The 19,591-nt window shown below is 43.7% G+C and overlaps 1 protein-coding gene across 2 annotated transcripts in view; it reads right to left on the bottom strand.

The window, feature by feature from the left end:
- The window catches only part of TMEM135 (transmembrane protein 135), a 185,744-nt gene extending 170,450 nt beyond the window's left edge, over nucleotides 1–15,294 (bottom strand). For both annotated transcript variants that reach the window (XM_086739648.1, XM_086739649.1), the window contains exons 1-2: nucleotides 15,091–15,294; nucleotides 1,012–1,139 (exon numbers count right to left, since the gene is read on the bottom strand). In XM_086739648.1, the coding sequence (XP_086595774.1) occupies nucleotides 1,012–1,139; nucleotides 15,091–15,231 (269 nt within the window). In that variant the 5' untranslated portion in view covers nucleotides 15,232–15,294. The remainder of the gene's footprint in view (nucleotides 1–1,011; nucleotides 1,140–15,090) is intronic.
- Nucleotides 15,295–19,591: the final 4,297 nt, after the last annotated feature.

Here is a 19,591-nt window from a genome sequence, read left to right on the forward strand (position 1 = left end):
AAACTTAAAACCACACCAGCTTAATTTAGAAAGTAACATCTAACCACAGCACTGAAGTAAGGCTGTACAGCTGTAACAGTACAGCTGAGAGGAGTAAAGATAAATCAGTATTAATACAACTCAGATTGCTAGAAAAATTCATACGCTTTAGAGCTTGTCACTTAAAGATTAATTTTGAACTTTGCAAATTATTTACTTAAAATGTGTTCCATGGCTCCTCAGCCAGCTTCTCCTCTTCTTAGCCTTCTCCCTCAGCTTTGAAGCAAAGTTGAGAGGCTCTAAACAGATCTAGAAGTAGGGCATAACGGGTTTAATTAACTTTTAGAGGGGCTGTTGAGTGCACTGTCATATAATTTTCAAAAATTCATAGCTACTGTAGGCTTTACATGTCTGTGTAAAACATCTCTCACAATAAATGCATTTAGATCTAGGACATCGTCACGTTCAGGAATAGGAAAGTTTCATTTTTAACTATCCTGATAGTTACTTGAAATACACACTGGAAATAGCTCAGAATACAGAAGTGCCTTTTATACTCATCTTTCAGAGCAAGTCTGTATCTTACAAAACCCTAGGAGCTGTGCTGGGATTTCCTTCATTCATGACCACAAATAAGGAAAGAACAAACTTGGATGGGTGGATAAAGTTTAGGATGATTAGAAGTCACCACAGCCCCTGCATCAGGAAAACAAAAACCAATGTCAAATTACACCAACTCTTTCTAGGAGAGAAAGATTAGGCCTTCTCTGTTGCCCTCTAGAACAAATTTTAATTTCCTGCAACACTGGATTTTGAATCAGTAAAACAGAGAAAAGGGGGGGATGGGGGGGGGGGGGAGTTCATATCCAAGTGGTAAGACCAGAAATCAAGATGACGGCACAGCTGTCGCTTTTCTTACTCCTACCTATCACAAACAAGCCTACTCTAAAAGAGATGTATTATTATATAAACTGAAAAGTTGCATAAAAATAACTTTCCTATTACATTTCATTTTTAGGACAGTATACCAACCTTAGAATGCAAAAGCAAGCAATATACAAGGTCCCATTTGCTGTCAGAAAGGAAGTTGATTGCAAGATCTCAGGTAGGAGTTTGTGCAAATAATAGTCAAGTTTTCGTTTCCTGAGAATAGCTGCAATCTGAGGGAGGAGGGAAGAAAAAAAAAAGGGAAGGGGGACAAACTTTAATTCAGTTAGGCTCTTTTTTTGCACATTTTAAAGAAAAATAAGAAAGGAAAAGGAGACATGCCCATTTAAGTAGTAAATCAAAGCCTCTTAAATTTGCTAGTTTTATGAACAATACCACAAAGATTTCCTTTGAACTTGTTCCAGCTGCTACAATATTTATACCAGGAAATAAATACATCAAGCAATCCTAAGTGGAAAGTATATGCAGAATTTTATTACCTTGTTACCACTGGCCATAACAGTCAGAAACGTTGTCTGCTAGATATCAGAACTTTTAAGATGTGATAAATTTACACAGAGTTTTGTCTTCCAAACAATTGGACTATCACATAATGAAAATCAGAATATCACTAAAGTAATCCAAATACTGGCCCTACACAGTGTCTATGAAGTGATTATGTATTTCTAAAGGTTTTCTACTCCAATTAATTAACTGCAAATCCTCAAAAAAATCCTCACTATCTGCTGACAAATCTTATAAAAATGGTATGTTATCTCTAAAAAACTGCCTATAGCAGAAAACAGGCTGGATCTAAAAAAAAATAAATGTTCTTTTTGGTCAGCTTAATGTACATCTCATGGTTTACAAAGAACAATTACTTAATGACTGAAATACTGAAGCTCCTCAAAGTTTTTTTTGTTCTTAGAAATTCTGCAACTATTTAATGAGAAGGTGTAGAGAACCACACTCTTCTCAGAGGTGCGACAAAAGACAACAGACAACTTCAAATAGGAGATACTCAGATTAGACCTAAGGAAGAAAAACTTTCACTTGAGACAGGCTGAACTTTAGAGCAGGTTGCCCAAAGCAAGTGTGGACTGTCAAATCACTGGAGATCCTCAAAACTCAACTGGAAAATGCCCCAAGCAACCTCACCCAACTGGCCCTGCTTTGAGAAGGAGGCTGGGACCACACAGCCTCTCGAGGTCCCTCCAACCTGCATGCTCCTACAGAATAGAATCATAGAATAATAGAATGGTTTGGGTTGGAAGGGACCTTCAAGGGTCATCTAGTCCAACCCCCCTGCAAGGAGCAGGGACATCTTTGACTGGATCAGGTTGCTCACGACTCCATGAAATTATACTTTGAGTGCACCATGACACAGATTTTATTGGTTTTTCTTCTTAATAGCATTCTCATCTTTATTTGCACTTATCTCCCAGGGACTCTCAAAACTGGCAGAAGTTTTCGGTCAATGCTTAGAATTAGAGAAGTTCCAAACAGAGCAAGCTTCCAGAGCGAGTTTCCTACTGCTGGTGCTGACGAGAACAACGGAAGACATCCCGTTGAAGTTATATTGGAAACACCTCTCAAAGCCTCAGTTCCTCAATTTAAAAACATGGCAGAGGGAGCTGTTCTTCTGAAACACCATCCACTCTTACTGCAGAGCAGGTAGGTGTTTTAGATTCACAGATGGGCCAAGGATTCTGCTAAAACTAACTACAGGAAAGTTCTGCCAAAATTTGTTTCCAAAATGAAGCTTGAGCTATGGATTAAGGAAAAATACATGCATGAACAGACTTCTGAAAACAGATTTACACATTACTTAATCAAGTGTCAAGACTGCTTAAACCATAATGGATTAGGCAATAATGCAATCCAGATAATCTCTCTGTTGAAGGAAAGTCTTAATGTAGTCTAAACGCTGGATCACTAGTTGCTACCTCCTCTACTATTTCTAGCCTATTATATGAAAGTCATGAACATTTGGAAGAAAATGACTTTTTGTTTGTTTGTTTGTTTTAAGGGTGCAGACTTCACAACTGAAGCGTGAAGTCTTGCTTCCTCGGACTAATGTGTCAGAAGTATAACAGGAAAAGATTGGTATCTTATAAATTAATGTCAAATCAAAGTCAAAAATTTATTTCTGTAGCTTCTGCAACAAGATTAACACATTTCTGCTTTCCCTTCTCTTCACTATTCTACTCTCAAGTGAAATATAGGAAAGAACTAGGAAAAAGGACACACAAACCAGTCCAAGGAAACATTGCTCGTGGTAACTGAAAGAGCTGTAAGTGCAAGGGCAATGGAGCTCAATGCACGCCCACCAAAACCAAATAACGTTCATTTTGAAAGTGCTTTACAGACATCAACTAAGCTAAATATTGTGTACAGATGAAAACAGACAAGAGCAGACTATGGAGCAGGTTCTTCTCCTCTCCTCCACCAACAATGGTGTAACTGCATAGAAAAAATACCAGAGATACTTCTGGACACCACCTTGCTCTCCCTCTCAGCTCAACACACTTCAGAAAAGTACTATTAAAGTTGAGGTTGGCAAGACAGAAAGATTATAAAAATCTGTCAGATGGCAGTGGTTCGTGGTTCTCACTGGGACACACGTCACTCAAGTGAGCTGGGAGGACACCGTGACGAAGGCCAAATTCTTAGCAAGGCTTAGCAGTGGGTGTCAGTAGCAGATAGCAGCATGGAAGGAGAAGACATCAGGACATCCAGTAGATACTTCCTTGGCAAACTATTAATCTGCATGAAGGTGTTAACAGATGTAGCAGAAGGTCTGTAAGTTACCCAAGATTCCCTGTAGAGACAGGTAGACAGAAATGAACATCTCATTGACATTACGTTCTCAGTTCTCCAGCTACAAAAGGAGCATATGAATCCTAGGACACGTTTATTCAGGCACCTCACGGCTGTCTGCATTAGGGCCTTAGTACTGACAGCTGTAAAACTTAGTTTGGGGTGTTGTGCACTAGTACAATAAATTGATATTGAAACAATACTGCGTATCCAGGAATGGCCAAAACCAGCTCCACATCTCCCATTACTCTTGTTACTATTCTCCATAACTTCTTAGTTTTACTATTCTCTTTTTGAGATGGACTGACAAGAATTTTACAAAGTAAAATTCTTCAGTGCTTACAAATTATTGTAGATTTTCACCTTTAGTAAGATAGTACAGCACATCCGCAAGATGAGCGGAACACTGCTGTGACAGATAATGCCATGAGTGTTTGCGGCTATGTGAAACTGGGACGCAATGCTGCCTCCCCTCAACCTCATGCTGCCTCACCTCCTAACCCAGTTTAGCCGTAATCCAGGGAACAGAAGCAATACACTCCTCACAACACTGTAAAACCATGACTTCACCGGAGAGAAAAGAACAATCCACTTCCAGGGCTGCCTCTCCCTCTACTTTATTTCTGAAGCCATGGTGTTTCTCCTGCCTACTACTCTCTTTGAGTAGAAGACTGCCCCAAAAGTCTCTGGAACCAGGAAGAGGAGACCCCACTGAATGCCAGTAGATTAAGACCCAGGTTTCACTTATTTGTGAGCTCTCCAGGCAGACCACAGCAATGTAGCCTTACCTGCCTCAGGGTAAAGAACGCTCCAGCATCCCCTTTGACTAACAGCGGCTTAGGAACACACCAGATCTGCTGCAACTTCCTACTCTGGCTTTCCATAAAACATTGAGTCACTCAGTCTCTTATTTTCAAGGTACCTAATGACCTGGCCTTAGGATATACAGAAGGACTACACAACTCTCTGAATAAAGACTGTCATTAACAACTCCACCCGTCAATGGAACTTATATTTAACCAAGACAACTCTTTCCTGTACAGTACCACCTTTCATTTTCTTAAAAAAAAAATACACCAGTAAGACTGTGGAATAGTTTCACAGATACTAAGAGGTATCACTGATTGCACCATTTTCCATCCCAGATAGAAAGCACATGGCTTTCACTTCTCATTTACATATACAGGAGGTACCATCCATTTGAAAAAGAACAAGACAGACAAAATTTTAAAATCAAAATGTCACCATGTACACATATCTTTCTAGGGAAGAGACTAAAAAGGAAATAAAAGACCTAAAGTAACCAAAGTCCACCATATAGCCAATACACCATAAAAACTCTATCACGTAAACCAAGATACTTGTCACCAGCATTTAAAGTAGCAATTAGATAATGGCACTTTCTCAAGCAGATTTGCTCTCTGTAGGTAAAGACAGCAAAGGTTTGAAATATCTACCTAATTTTAAAGATTTATTTATTCATCAAGAAAAATTCCAGCTCTACTAAGAACTAAGCATTTGAGTCAGAGTATAACCACTCCTTGTAACTTAATTTCCAAGAATTCCAAGATATCTCAAAAATAACAAAGAAAATCCACATTTCAAAATTGAAAACTGACATTTCCCTCTCACTGCAATTTAAGTTTTCCCACACTATGACATTTTATGCACTAAAAAGAAACTTTAAGCAGTAGTACAGTCTGCAGATGCAATCTTTACTTGGCCTATAAGTATTAAACAGAGACTTACGTACTCATTACCCACAGTCCACACCGGCAGCTGAGCTGTTTGCCTGTAACAGCCTTTGCAGCCCTTCTGCAATTTAACTCCACTATCTTCTCTCTCAAATCAGCAGAGCTGAAGCCACCAGAGCTCTAAAAAGGACAGGGAGCCCTTTGCTAACATTTTTACATTCTCATCTTCTAATACAGTCAACTAACAAATCCTGTCTTTCCCAATCTCCCATAAGAAACACTTTTCTAGATGCCCAAACACTCAACAAGTAAGAGCAAAAGGGAATTTAACAAATCATGCACTGTCGCAGAGCAGATGGCCTAAGAATGTCCAAAGTTTTTTAAAACTTTGCAATTCCCTTCTATTTGCATCTGCAAGTTCCAGGTCTTGACCTCCCTTCAGTCCAACACAGTCTGCAGAAAATACATACTGCAGAATAAGAAACAAATGAATCGCAGCTAGAAGGAAGGAAAAAAAAAATCAATGGGGGAAAAAAACATGAAGCAAATATCCTAGATATTTCATCATTAAAAACAAAAAACAGAGCTAGAAAAAAAAGCAGCAGAGAAAATGCTTCAGGAAAACGGTGAAAATAACAGACTTCACTCTAAAAAATATCAGATATCTTAAAGTATTAAGAAATAAGCAGTCAGAAAATGTTCAAGCACTCAAATACCATAATGCAGGCATGAAAGAATCTTTTAATATTTTAAATGCCTATTGCTACTTTTCAAGTGTTTTGCAAACCCGTACGACAAAATTCCAAGCCTCTCCTTCATACAGGAGTAGACTTCTGTTGTTTAAATGACAGCAAAGTAACATACGTGTAACTATATGCTGAAATGTTAAGGAAGTGAGGAAATCTAAGGAATTAATAGCTCAAATGGAGATAGCTTAAGAAAATTACCATTATGTTGCTGTATTGGCTTCATCGGTAAACCAGCTGTACGTGACAACTACAACCCAGAAGAGACCATTAAACTACGTAGTCTGTGTATCACGGGATACTGTAATTATAAGGGCAGGCATTCATGCACCTGGATGAAATTTAGATAGATCACAGCACTGCAGTCCTCAGACAACCAAACTTTAGCATGCTACAGTCAGACAAGACAAATACATTACTCTTTAATAACACGTCCAAGTGACAAATTTATTCGGTTAAATATACCTCGTTTGTCACTGTGTGATACCTGTGCCGTGCAGACACACAGGAGGAAGAGGCGAGGGTTAAGCACCTGCCAGCCTGACTTCCATAGAAAATATTTCTGGCCTCAAACACAATTAGTTTGGTACTAAGAATGTGGTCACGTAAAGCCTCTTTAATAAGATAAGTCAAGTATGGGGGAAAGAAGATTTCCTTCCCACACCTGAAGATCCAGCACTGCCTGGTGTCCCATTAACACCTGTGGGAAAACTGAAAAGAAAGACTCTGACTTATTTTTATGAAAAATAACTCCCTCCCTCCCTTCTGCACACAACTGTTTAAAACCTGAAACCCAAAATTCAATTACGATTCGATTCAGTTATGCCTTAATGCAGGCCTGGCAGCATTAAAAAGCTTTTGAAGACAACCTCACACCCTAATTACTTGTAAACAAAGAGAACAAACAGCAGGACTGATACATGACAGATACTACAGCAAAAGTCATGATCACAAACCTGTCCTCCGAAATCCTTGAATATACAAGCACCATAATGATACCCTAAACAGCTGATTAACTTTTATGCACCTAGCCCAGACTGAAAGATTTCTCCTTATTCTGTTCATCAACTCTATGCAAACTGACCACAGATTTATTCTCCGATGGTAATCCCCCCAATTCCCTATTGTTTAAAACAAGCTCTGATTTAACTCTCACTAAAACACTTTGGCCTTTACCACCTTGAAATAGATAAGATAGAAAATGTTCTTATACATGAAAAAAATTTCTAGCATTAACTACAGAATTCACACAACTGCACTTTGACTCTCCAACATGAAAATGTAGTTATAACAGATCAGTCCACCAGATTCGGGACACCCTTCAGTTTGTGGAAGAGCATTACTGAATCCCTTTCTTTTTTTAATTTAGTATTCATATACAAATTTTAAGCCCTATGGAACTAAGAAATCAGGATTGATTTATTCTGTCTTAATCATGGAAAGAATATATGCATTTCCAAAACTACCCTTAAAACACAGCTATATAGTCTAGTGTAAGACTTTGAGCTAGGCTATCAATGCGTTCCAGCAGAAAAGAAACACGAGACTCCAAAACAAGCATTCCCATGTTCAGAGCCATCAGTCATGCATTATTATTTTAACGATGTGTCATGTAATGCCTACAACTAATCATCATCCAACCACAACAAGCTGAGCTTCACCTCCAGCATCCTCAGTCTTCACCTATGTCCCTGAACCATGGATTCCACAGCAGGCATTACGCACAAAGGAAGGTTTGACTTAATGAATGTGCTAATTGGCTGACCAACGTACACAGCCTGCCAGGTTACATGGCAGAATAAAAAACCACAGACCTTGCACCAACTCTGCCATCATGTGTACAACATCATTTTTTCTCTCCCTCCTCCATCAAACCACCATTTCCTAAGTTTGTACAAAGTGTATTTCTTAAGAACACTAGCCCTATACCAAATTTTAGTGACATTTGCCAACATATACAGCACAGACTGACGGAAACTGAATAAAAGCACTATCATCTCTTTCTCATTCCTGCACAATATCCAACTAAAATCAAGCACATTATAACAAACTTTTATTTAAAAAGAGAAAATAAAAAAGAAATTAAAAAGCTACAGAAACATTCAGACACCTGGCCAAATCCCCAGGAAGGCAGAGTTCAATGACATTTGTAAGAGTGACTATCTGGCACATTTAGACATCTTCAAAATGCAAACTTAGAGACAATCAATAATGTTCTGTAGATGGTTTACATAATACATGCACTGAAAGTCATTAAAAAGGCAGGGAAAATTTTATAACTTAAGTAATGTGTGCATGCTAAAAGCAAAGCAATGCCCAGTATTTAAACCAGTTAAGAAAATCTCTCAGATTACTCAAACACCAGGCAGAGCTACAGACTGATGTCAGATTTCTTTCCTAATTATATTAAATTATTTACATGTTCTTTCACAATCGTTTGCAATTTTGTATGAATTTTACACGAATATTACTCCTTTGCTTTATAAAAACTATTTTTAAGCACATTGGAGTAACTTAATCTTGAAATGCCTTCAGGTAACACTTGGGTTTTGAAAGACACTTGTTCAAACCAGCAATTTGTTTCTCACGTCTCCTCTTAAACATTCAGATTTGTTTCTCCTCAATTAGCTGGTTCCTCCCTGATTTCACGGATTACAAAACCTAGCTTCCAGATTTTTTCATTTCGTAAGTCAGTTCCTGCAATACTCTGAGGAAGAGCATGTGCCTCCTGCTCTCTGACTTCCTCTGTCCCTTGTGAGATGTTACAGGAGGATCACCATCAGGGGACTGGGTTGTTTTGGTCTGGCTTTTTAAAAATTTTCCATAACATTCACCCAACTAAAAAAAGAAATGAACAGTACTCTTTGAATGACATCTAAATTACCTTCAATACTGGCATCACTCTCATTCCATGACGACTTATTTTCACCATTTGTTTCCCTCGTACTTAAATAAGTAGAAGGTTATTTTTCATTCCTCTTGAAAAATCTAACTCAATATAATTTCCAATTATTTTTCTCCTGCCTTGAAATTCTTGCACTCTGCTATACAGCTGTACCAACTTAAGAGAACAGATTTACATCTCTATCCTTGATAAACAGTCCCTTCAATGATTTTTGCTGGTTCCCAGTATTTGCAATGTCTTTACCAAGATCTTTGTCAGGCAGTCAAGGCTGAGCTTTCCTTGGTTTCCACCAGTACCGCGATGCAGGCTCCAGGTTACTCCTTGCACCTCTGAGCATAAATTCTTCAGTCTACCGGAACTGATTAACTGATTCTTTAAAAATTATCAGTATCTTAGCAAAAGACTATTTTTGTTTAGATTCAATTTACAAAAGAATTTTACTGGTGTGACCCAAAAGCCACCTGAACAGAGGAGAACGGTCACAGCCTGGAATGAAGATGTCACAATCAGGTTCTTTCTTTAGTAACATTTATGCTAATTTTAGCCACATTTAACCCAGCTTCCAGAGGAATCTAAAGGCAAGAACACACTGACCTACACATCACTCATAACATGGCACAGAGATACGGGACACTGCCCAGCACAAAGATGATCAGATATCCCAGCACTACGCAATCACAAACCACCACCACAGCAACTCCAGGTTATGGTCCCCACAAAAGGGAGTTTCTTGATGGCCTACCCCAGAGATCCAAGCTGGCATACATACGCAGATTCAAGGGTAATACTAACACCATTCTTAGTCTCTCTGCCCCACTTCCAAACACACAATTATTTGCAGCACAAACAAAAACCAAATTTTAACATACCCAGCAACTCTGGAATATTTTAGAACACAACCTGGCCAGTACAGTCTTCTCGCACACCTCGGAAAGATGACACATGATGACTATGTCTACCCTGGCAGATAAAACAGGATTTGTTTTAGTGTTAGCTGGCTCCCCAGCTTTGCTCAGGACCAGTCCGAAAAGCTCCCCCATGAGAGAAACCATACATGAAGCGAGCTTGAAGCAGCAGCAGCATGGCCCATGTGCCCCATCCATCCTTGGGGTCAACCTCTGGCCCTATCCTACAACAATGTAGATACAGGCAGGAAAGTGATACAACACTCATTTTGCTTCATCTCAAGCTTTGACTGGCAATTTTGTCTTCCATCCAACAGTTCATTAGCACAATCACTAAGTTTGTTATTGTCTCCAGTGAATCGCTGACTCATCTGTGAAGAGTCCTGCCAGCTGCGCTGTGTAAGACTACCTGGCCCACGCTGTACTAGTACGAATATCCCTCCCACATTTATACAGGAAGAAAAAACACCTTGTACAATTGATGATAGCATTTGTGTCTTTAACACTATTATATACAATGCTGCCCTAGGGAGCTTACAAAATAAATAATACAGATTAAGAGAAAGAATGCAGATACTCAGGGGTCAAAGAGGGCCTAGGACGACAAGAGTACTGGAATTTTAAGTAGGAAAAAAAAAAATTTGACACAGAGAGAAAGAGAAGCAATTGACATCTAAGAACCTGAAAGCTATTACATACACAGGAGGAAGCAGATGTAGCACATGTATGAAAAATATTAAAAATTAGAAGAAAATGAGTATGAAATGAGCATGGAAAGAGCATCAAAAGTGAGAACAAAATCATTATGAAAAGGGTATGAGAAGAAATTAAGTTAAAAAAATCAATAAAATACAGCAAGCCCCAGGGATCATCAAAAAATGTACTGGAATAGCAGACTCAGATTACCCCTGTTCTGCTAAATAATTGGCTGAACCATCCCCTAGTCCAGAGGACACGTCAAACAGACCCGCGGTCATCCAGGCTGCTTTAGGCCTGGTGCTCCTCTTCTCTACACCAGCAGATCTGTATCGGAGAGAGGCGTTTGGAGACAGAGCCAGGAGTAAACTAACAGTCAGCATGAACCACGAAGGAGACCGTGCTCAAACTGTGCCCTGGCCGTGTCATTCAGCAGCAGAGGCACACTGGTGAAAGAAGGGCAGCAGATGTAGGGTGGGAAGGGGCCGGTGACTGGGGAGGAAGGGCAGGAGAGGTGTTGGTGGGGAGGGGAAAGCCTGTGCTCAAGAGGGAAAGGGCAGAAGTTAGGTTGGAGAGGCAGGGAAGGAACCTGGCTTAAATTAGTGAAGAAAACAGATTATCAGACTATGAGAAAGAAAAGGTGAATGACACAAATGACTCCTGCCATCCCACAGGCAAAAAGTTAGAAGACTTAGCTTAACTGCAAAGTATCAAACAGATGATTGTTACTTTATTTAGATTAAGAGGAAATGTTACCACCAGATCCAATTACCTCTGATATACTACAAAGTCTTCATACTAACAACTAAGCATATTCACCTACCGCAAAACATGCACCATCATCAAACAAATGCCTAAAGCCTACAAACCCTCAGGAAAGAGAGGACTTTCCTATAACGGATGTGATGAATGGCAGATTTCCCATGTGAAATCAAGAGAAATCCTGGGAAACAGAAGCAGAGACAATTCAAATCTATTCCAGTCTCTCGTTTCCCTTTCCCCAGCTTTAGGCTATTTCCCTGTGAAATCATGCTCTTCTCCCCACCTCTGTGAATTTCTAGAAGTCTGAACTCTTCAACTATGAAAACACAAGAATACACCTTCACATTTTCTTTAGCCTTGAGTAATCTAAAACAGAAGCATAGACAGAAAAAAGTACAACAAACTCTGATAAAGGACTTTTTTCAGTAAAGTTTTCTTAAGATAACACGGCAGGTATTCTTTTTTTTAAGTGTAATTGTAAAGTTTATAGGCGATTGTTTCTTCTGGGGGTATAGGTGTTAAGCAATTTTTAACTTTTTTTTTTTCTGTAAAGGCAGGTCTCAGAAGACTTGCACATTAGGACACTTAGTTTGTGAAATACAAGCAGTCTTAACTATGAAATAGGCGTTCCTGTCGGCCACTTAGTATGGGGAAGGACAATACAATTTAGGTACAAAACCTACTTTTGCTAAAGCAATGAATTTGTACTGGAGCAAAAATAAAGGCAGTGGAAGTATGATACCTGAAGATTATATTTTTTCCAACTAAAAAAAAATACTCAAGCACAGTTTAAAAAAAAAAAAAAGTACAGCATTACTTAAGGGTAAAGACTCTTTGCACCCATTTACTGAAAATCAGTATTTTACTCATCAAATACCAGCACCACCTAATTTGCCTCCATCAGTTTCTCATTGACTGAAGAGCAGCAAAACATTTAAGAGATGTGGGGTGTAGATGTTACGAGTTTGGACTCTGGACTGTAACTGTCCTTAACCACGTTCTCTCCCAGAGCGACCTCTGACAATTTATTCTCATCTATTCATCCTCATCCATTTCCACACAAGCTTTTGTGAGAGGAAACTCTTTCATCTACTTTCCTTAGTTATCAGCTTGTGGCAACAGGAGGAACAAAGGCAGAAGCCACTTTACAGGTTTGACACAGAAAAATGAAGTGCAATTTTCTGTTGCTGAGCCGTACAAAGGACTGGGACTAAGTAGTTCCAGAAACATTCTGAACATACACTGACATAACTATAAAGATAAAATAACCTAAGTTCATCCCCGCACATGAATCTCAGAATACAGAACAGGACCGAACATTTGTACTGCCCAACTGTGATATTTCATTTACAAATATAAGGTTTTCAAGCATAAAGCCCAGCATAAATGAATTTAGTGATGACTCTCTTAAGTCAGGAGTGTTCTTTTCCTGCCAGCTACTTAATGTCCAAGGCTTCTGCTTCCTCCTCTGCAGTCCCCACTGCAACCCTTGACTCTTTATCTTATACTGGCTCTGGTGCTCATCAAACCCTGCTTAATAAATCATTTCAATTCATTAATGCAGCTGAAAATTACCCCAGCTAAATGCAGAGTAGTAACCTCTTCTGGGTTACTGAACAAATCAGATCTGCTCAAGGAGAGATGAGTTCCGAGAGCACACAAAGAAAGGAGTAGAGTTATGTGTCTGGGAGAAAAGGAAGGCAAGTGCCCCCTCCCTCTTTAGGTAGCAGCAAGATTTTACAGCAGCTCAGCTTTAGATCACTCTGATAAGTCAAGTTAAACACCGTCATCAAAAACCTAAGAAAATATTGCTTATGGGGCCACAATGTAAAATAGATCGGGAAAACATTTTGGATTTGGGGGTTTGTTTTTCTTTTCAAAGAAACAAAAAGGGGGAGCTTTCCCCTAACCCATGACTACACAACTGAGTGAACCGTAGCATAGCTATGAGAAGGAACCTCTTTACCAGGCTTGGCTGATGCAGAACTTTAAATTGCAGAACTGTTTAAGCTGCTTTTTATTAAGCTCCCCAACCTGACAGATCACCACAACACCTCTCATGGCTCAGCTCAGGCCCATTCTCTGCTGGTACAAGTATTCATGCTCCCACACAGCAAACTGGATCAGAAAATAGATACACAGAAAAAATTACTGAGGAGGGGAGGAGGAGGAGAATGTTCTTCCCTGTATTAGTTTCCTGATCCAGCTCACTGTATGCTTTCACAAACAGCTGCCACTTCTGTTTGTGTCAGTTCAGAGTGAAAACATTCACTGTCAGACATGACCATGACTCCTTAGGTCTACACTGCTACCAGTTATTAACTTTTTTAATCACCTGATTTTATGCTGTCACAATTTTCACTCAACGAAGACCTTACTTAAACAAATTATGCCAGGACTGCTGCAATCCCGCTCCTTCCCTTCTCTTTATTACCTAGCTTGATAATTTTGTTGTACCAGCACTGGTACAGAGTTGAAAGTACAAATTCAACTACTTGGTTTTCTTCCTTTAAGATTCAGCTTGAGGCCAGCTCAATCCTCCAAGCACCACTACGGGAGAAACACAGAGGTGGGGACAGAAGGAAGTGCTCACCTGCAGCGATTCCAGCTTAGATCAGCCTTCAGGACACGTTTACACAGATGGATGCAAATAGATCCCGACTCTCCACCTACGCCCCAATTTGCTGGAAGCAAGCCCAGCCGCGACTGAGGTGATATAACCAAGTCTAACCGCACGCTCAGCCTAAGATACCTCATCTGTAGGATGCTCTCTGAATGCTTAGACTCCTTTAGCCTTAATGCATTTTTTTAGCCTTGCTTCATTATACAACGGAACCTCCTTGATCCTAAACCACTGATTACCAAGGTGTCTCCAACAGTAATACACGTGCCCGCTTGCTACTGCCAAAGATACAATGCTAGCCTCCCAGGCAAATATTGCCTTTTTATTCAGGTCTGGAAAACGACAAATATACTGTGTTCAGGCTGCACCCCACCAGCATCACCCCTGTCACAGCATCTGTTATGCTACCGGACCCCATCACCCCCCACACCCTTCCTCTCCCTTCCTAAGGCCAGACCCAACTCATACACCTCCCTCTTCTGTCCCTCCCACCTTAAGCATCAGGCTGTCCCCCCCATACAGCCCTTACACTCTCCTGCCCTCAAGCCCAGCTGCCCCCATCACACCATTTCTCTCTCTCTCTCAGCATCAGTCTGCCCCCTAAATCATCGTCTTTGCCCCTTTCCCCCCAGGGTCAGGCTGCACCTTGACATCTCCCCGGCCCTTCCTCCCTCAACATACCCTTCTCCCTCCCGCACCAGACCAGCCTCCCTCCCTCAATACGCCTCATGCCCTCCCCCCCCACCCCAGGCCAGACTCCCCCCGCTCTGACACCCCTTTTGCCCTCCCCACACACCCCTCACCTCACGTCAGGCTCCCCCCTCCCATCCCTTGCAGCCTCTCCATCTACCCCAGGCCAGGCTCCCCCCGCCTTGATACCCGTCATGCCCTTCCACCCAAAATCAACGCCAGGCTGCCCGCTCCCTGACACCTCTGGTGCCCTTTCCCCCGGCCTGCCCTCCCACCATGCCCCCCAGGCCCTTGCCCTCCCCCTAGGCCAGGCCCTCCCCTCACGGCCCCCCCGCAGACCCACCAGGTAGAGGGTGCTGTAGATGCGGAGGGACTCTGCCAGGGCTCCCTGGGTGACGTGCAGGACGGCCCAGGAGCACCGCGGGTGCCAGGTGTGCCCGATCTCGTAGCAGTTGTGGGGGATGGACTTGCTCAGCGCCGCCATCTTGGCCGGGGGCGCGCGCGCGGGGCCGCCGCGTCACCCGCCGATGCAGGAGAAAGGTCGCGCGGGGCGCTGGCGGCGGCGGGGTTACTCGCGGGCAGCCGCGCGCGCTCTCTCTCTCTCTCTCCCTCCCCGCCTCCAACCCCTCCGCCCCCCCCACCTCCCCTCTGCGCGGCTCGCGTGAGGCCCGCAGCCAATCCGCGGCCGCCGGGGGCCGGGGGGGGGAGGGCGGGGTGGTGCGAGCCGCGCCGCACGTGGGCTGGCGGGGGAGGGGGCGGGTGGCGCGCGGCGGTGGCCGTGTCCGGCGCGTCCCTGCGTCCCGCGCGTCCTCGTGTCTCGCGTGCCCCCGCATCCCGGGCAGCGCCGCGCTCCTACACCCCCCCCCCCGCGGCCCTGCTGCCCCTCCCGCAGTTTGTAAAGAAGGGGCGGTGGGATTCGGTGGGGTGCTACCAAACCGCGAAGGCGGTGGCTGACAACGCAGCCGTGGCTCGCTTGCAAAACGAGCATCTGCTTCCAGCTCGAAATTTTGATTTATTTTGGGAATAAACGGGCTGGGCGTGCCCGGACGCTAGGTCTGTGTTAAGTAACGGTGTGCAGTCAGTCAGCCCTGATGGAGCCAGCACCCTCCGTGCAGCCGTGGAGCCAGGAGTGGGTAGCTCAACGCCCTGGATAAGTAATGGCTTTAAAATAGACGGAGGTAGATTTAGATTAGATATTAGGAAAAAAAAAAATTATAATGAGGGTGGTGGGGCACTGGAACAGGTTGCCCGGAGAGGTGGTGGATGACCCATCCCTGGAAACGTTCAGGGCCAGGCTGGATGGGGCTCTGAGCAACCTGATCTGGTTGGGGATGTCCCTGCTCCTTGCAGGGGGGTTGGACTGGATGGCCTTTGAAGGTCCCTTCCAACCCAAACCACTCTGTGATTCTATGATGCATCCCAAGAGAAACAGAAAGACCAGCAAACTAACCTGCAGTCAAATACAGGCTTGGAACAGACCCAAAGATGAGACAATTCCTCCCCGTCACAGCCTGCCTCCAAATTCCCCTCCCGCAGAGCCCACACAGTTCCCCTCGCTGAGCAGACTTGGGACCAGTCTGTACCGCTCCCAACAAGACAGAGCAAATTTGTCATTAATGTTACAAAAATCTCTACCATTCCTTCCAAGAAAGCCTGCTGTGGGTACAAGAGCATAATTGCATGTCAAGTTGAGCAGCCCATAGATGGGTAAGTTGGGACGGTTCACAGAACTCTGAGCTGCTGAGAGACTTTCATAGAACCATAGACTGGTTTGGGTTGGACGGGGCCTTCAAAGGCCATCCAGTCCAACCCCCGTGCAAGGAGCAGGGACATCTCCAACCCGATCAGGTTGCTCAGAGCCCCGTCCAACCTGGCCTTGAATGTTTCCAGGGATGGGGCATCCACCACCTCTCTGGGCAACCTGTGCCAGTGTTTTACCACCCTCAGTGTAAAAGAAAATTTTTCCATATATCTAATCTGAATCTGCCTCCTGCTATTTTAAAACCATTACCCCTTGTCCTTTCACAACAGGCCCTGCTGAAGAGTTTCTCCCCATCTTTCCTGTAGGCCCCCTTTAGGCACTGGAAGACCGCTCTCAGGTCTCCCCGGAGCCTCCTCTTCTCCAGACTGAACAGCCCCAACTCTCTCAGCCTGTCCTCACAGGAGAGGTGTTCCAGCCCTCTGATCATCAAAATATTTGCAGACTCCCAGCAAATCTCCCATAGGAGATATTCAGCCTAAATACTTCAGTTCTGCCGTGTCAGTCAAGTGTGGTTGACCAACCAACTCTGTGCCAGGTGGAACTGTATGACAGCTAGCATTTAAAATGCAGTAGAAGACCCTGGAGATCACTTTAAATTCAGCTTTCGTGCTGAGGTTCAGCTCCCCTGCCGCTGCGCCTGCGTGGTGGGCGAACGGAGCGAATGTTGCCGTTCCCCCTCGCAGGGCCGCGGCGTTGGCGAGATAACCTGCTGCAGCGTTGTCTGGACTTTGGCTTGGACCCAGTGCCTTGCTGGCTGATTTTCTGTTACTCTGTTCAAGAACTGCTTGTGGGCAGAAAAGGCAATTATTGCCCAAGATATGCATTCTGGCTCTCTTGCTTGCGTTTTTTGGCTTTGATACTACCCTGGGCTTAGGGCTTGCTTGCTGCCTTGTATTTGTGGGCAGGGAACCACGGCATGTACGAAATAATTTCACTTCTGGCACACTTTTTTTGCAGAGAGTCCTAATTTTGGAGAACATGTCCTGCTGAATTTAAGGAAAACTGGAAGAGGAGGACCCAACAAGGTGCCTTGTTCGTTTGTGCAGCAACCCCGGTCTGAGTGAACAGCTGCCTGCTCAGGCTGGAGGCCTTTGCATCTCTGCTGTTGGGTCAGCTGAGGAAGACCCTGATGATGCTCTAATGAAGAAGGCAGCACAGCCCTGACCTCGCTCCAGGCCCTTTCCCACGGGGCTGCAATATCCTGGGAAGCCCTGGGGGTAGAGCAGGACGGGAGTCACACTGGTAGCCCAGTTGGCACTGGCTGCTGGCCCAGGCTGCTCTGCCCTGGGTGAAACTCACCCTTGGTTGGAACTGGGACAAAATAGTCTTGGAAAAGGAAGGAGTCACGTGAATTAAAACAGCGTTGAGGACCTTGACTTTTGCCTCCATAAGTACATGGGGATTTCGGGAGCTCCCCTTGCCGAGGCTGGACAAGGCTGCGTATGGGGAATAGCAGGCCGTCTCTGTAGCGTTACTTAAACAAACAGTGGTGATGAATCCCGTGGCGTAAGGCCAGGTGACGTGGCACACGCTGCTCGGGACCGGCCTTGTAATGTCCAGGTGCCTTGGAGAGAGTTACTCGGAGCAGACCTGAAAACAACGCCAGGCAGTGAGCTAATTGCAAAGCAGCGTGAATGGTGGGGGAGGAGAGAGCGCTCCGCTCCCTCGCCCTTGTTAATGTAGCAGTATCAGATATACCAGTGTGTCTGAATAAAAATTTAGGCTGCCAAAAATGTCAGACAGACACGTGAGCCTCATTAGACTAGGACAGCTACGGTATCCCGGTCTCCGTGCCTTGCGCCACGGAAGGGAGGGACGTGGCAGCATCTCGCTGCATTTGGACTCTGCCCCAGTTGCCCATGTACCTGTTTGCAGCTGGGTTAACAAAACGCAGCTTTCGGCACAAGTCCAGCGACAGACTCACGTCTTTAGCAAGAGAGCTTAACTGGAGGACAGCACTGCAATCGTCCAGTTTACCTATATGGGTGAGAACTGGTTATATTGGGGAGTCGGGTAGCTTGGGTGGCAATTGATGAACAAAGAAAAGTAGTGCCTGGCCTTTGCAGGTTCCAGTGGGTCTGACAGTCTGAGGACATTCTCTGCTAATATCTTCAGCATCTGCCAAATCTGATGTCTGCGACTAAATTACGTATCTCGCCTCAGCGCTGAGAGTGGCTGGAGGTGTGAAGGACTCCGCCTGCCTTCGCGGCGGGTAGGTTATCAGTGTTACAAGGTGGTCTAGCTGGGAATCCAAGGCAGAGCATTTAGCGAATTGGAACGAAATCAGACAGGAAAACAAAGAAACTGAGGAAAGAAGCCAAACGGGAAACTTCACATTGCAGGAGGCTTTGCCTTCCAAATGCATTGGGATCTGGGAAATCTCCCTTCTACAAATTTTTAAACATCAGAACAATCTGGAAACGTTTTAACTTGGAAGAAATGTAGTGCTTTGCCCTTTCCATTCCCCCATGCTGCTTTCCAACTTGCGTGCTTATTTTTTGCCATCTGTTTGTTTTCTCCCTTGGGACAGGTGATCCAGCTTTCCCTGCTACTCGTGCAGTTCTCGGTGCCTGAACTTTGCTTCTGGAAGTAGCTTCTCGTGTCCAATAAGAACTGCTCTTTCCAGAATAAGGGTTTTTTTTCGCACTCACTTATTTTCCTTCTTTTCCCATTCTTCCACTCTCATTGTTTTTCTCCTTCGGTTTGTTCTCCTGCCATCTATGCGATTGTCTCATGCCTCCATCATAAAGTTTATGAAATCCAGACTGACAAATATTCTGCCGCGGAAAAAGTTAGGGATTAAATTCATCCTCCTGCTCAGGTCAGGAGAGGTGACATGTACACGCAGACGTCTGCTTCCTTCGGCAAACTGCGTAGGAGCTTGGAGATGTCGCTACTCTGCCTCTTCTCCAGGGAGCTGTCAGAATAAGGCCAGGAAAAAAAAAAAAAAGGAGCAAATTTCAGGAGAGATCTGAAGATGTTCAAGAAAGGAGGTCAGTGATGTACCTAGGAGAGTCAGCTCCACCAATCTTCATTTCTTCTCCAAATCCAGGACAAATGGTAGGTACAGGATATAACGAGT

The sequence above is a fragment of the Chlamydotis macqueenii genome, chromosome 1 (assembly GCF_036417535.1).
Source record: "Chlamydotis macqueenii isolate bChlMac1 chromosome 1, bChlMac1.mat, whole genome shotgun sequence".
Taxonomy (NCBI): Eukaryota; Metazoa; Chordata; class Aves; order Otidiformes; family Otididae; genus Chlamydotis; species Chlamydotis macqueenii.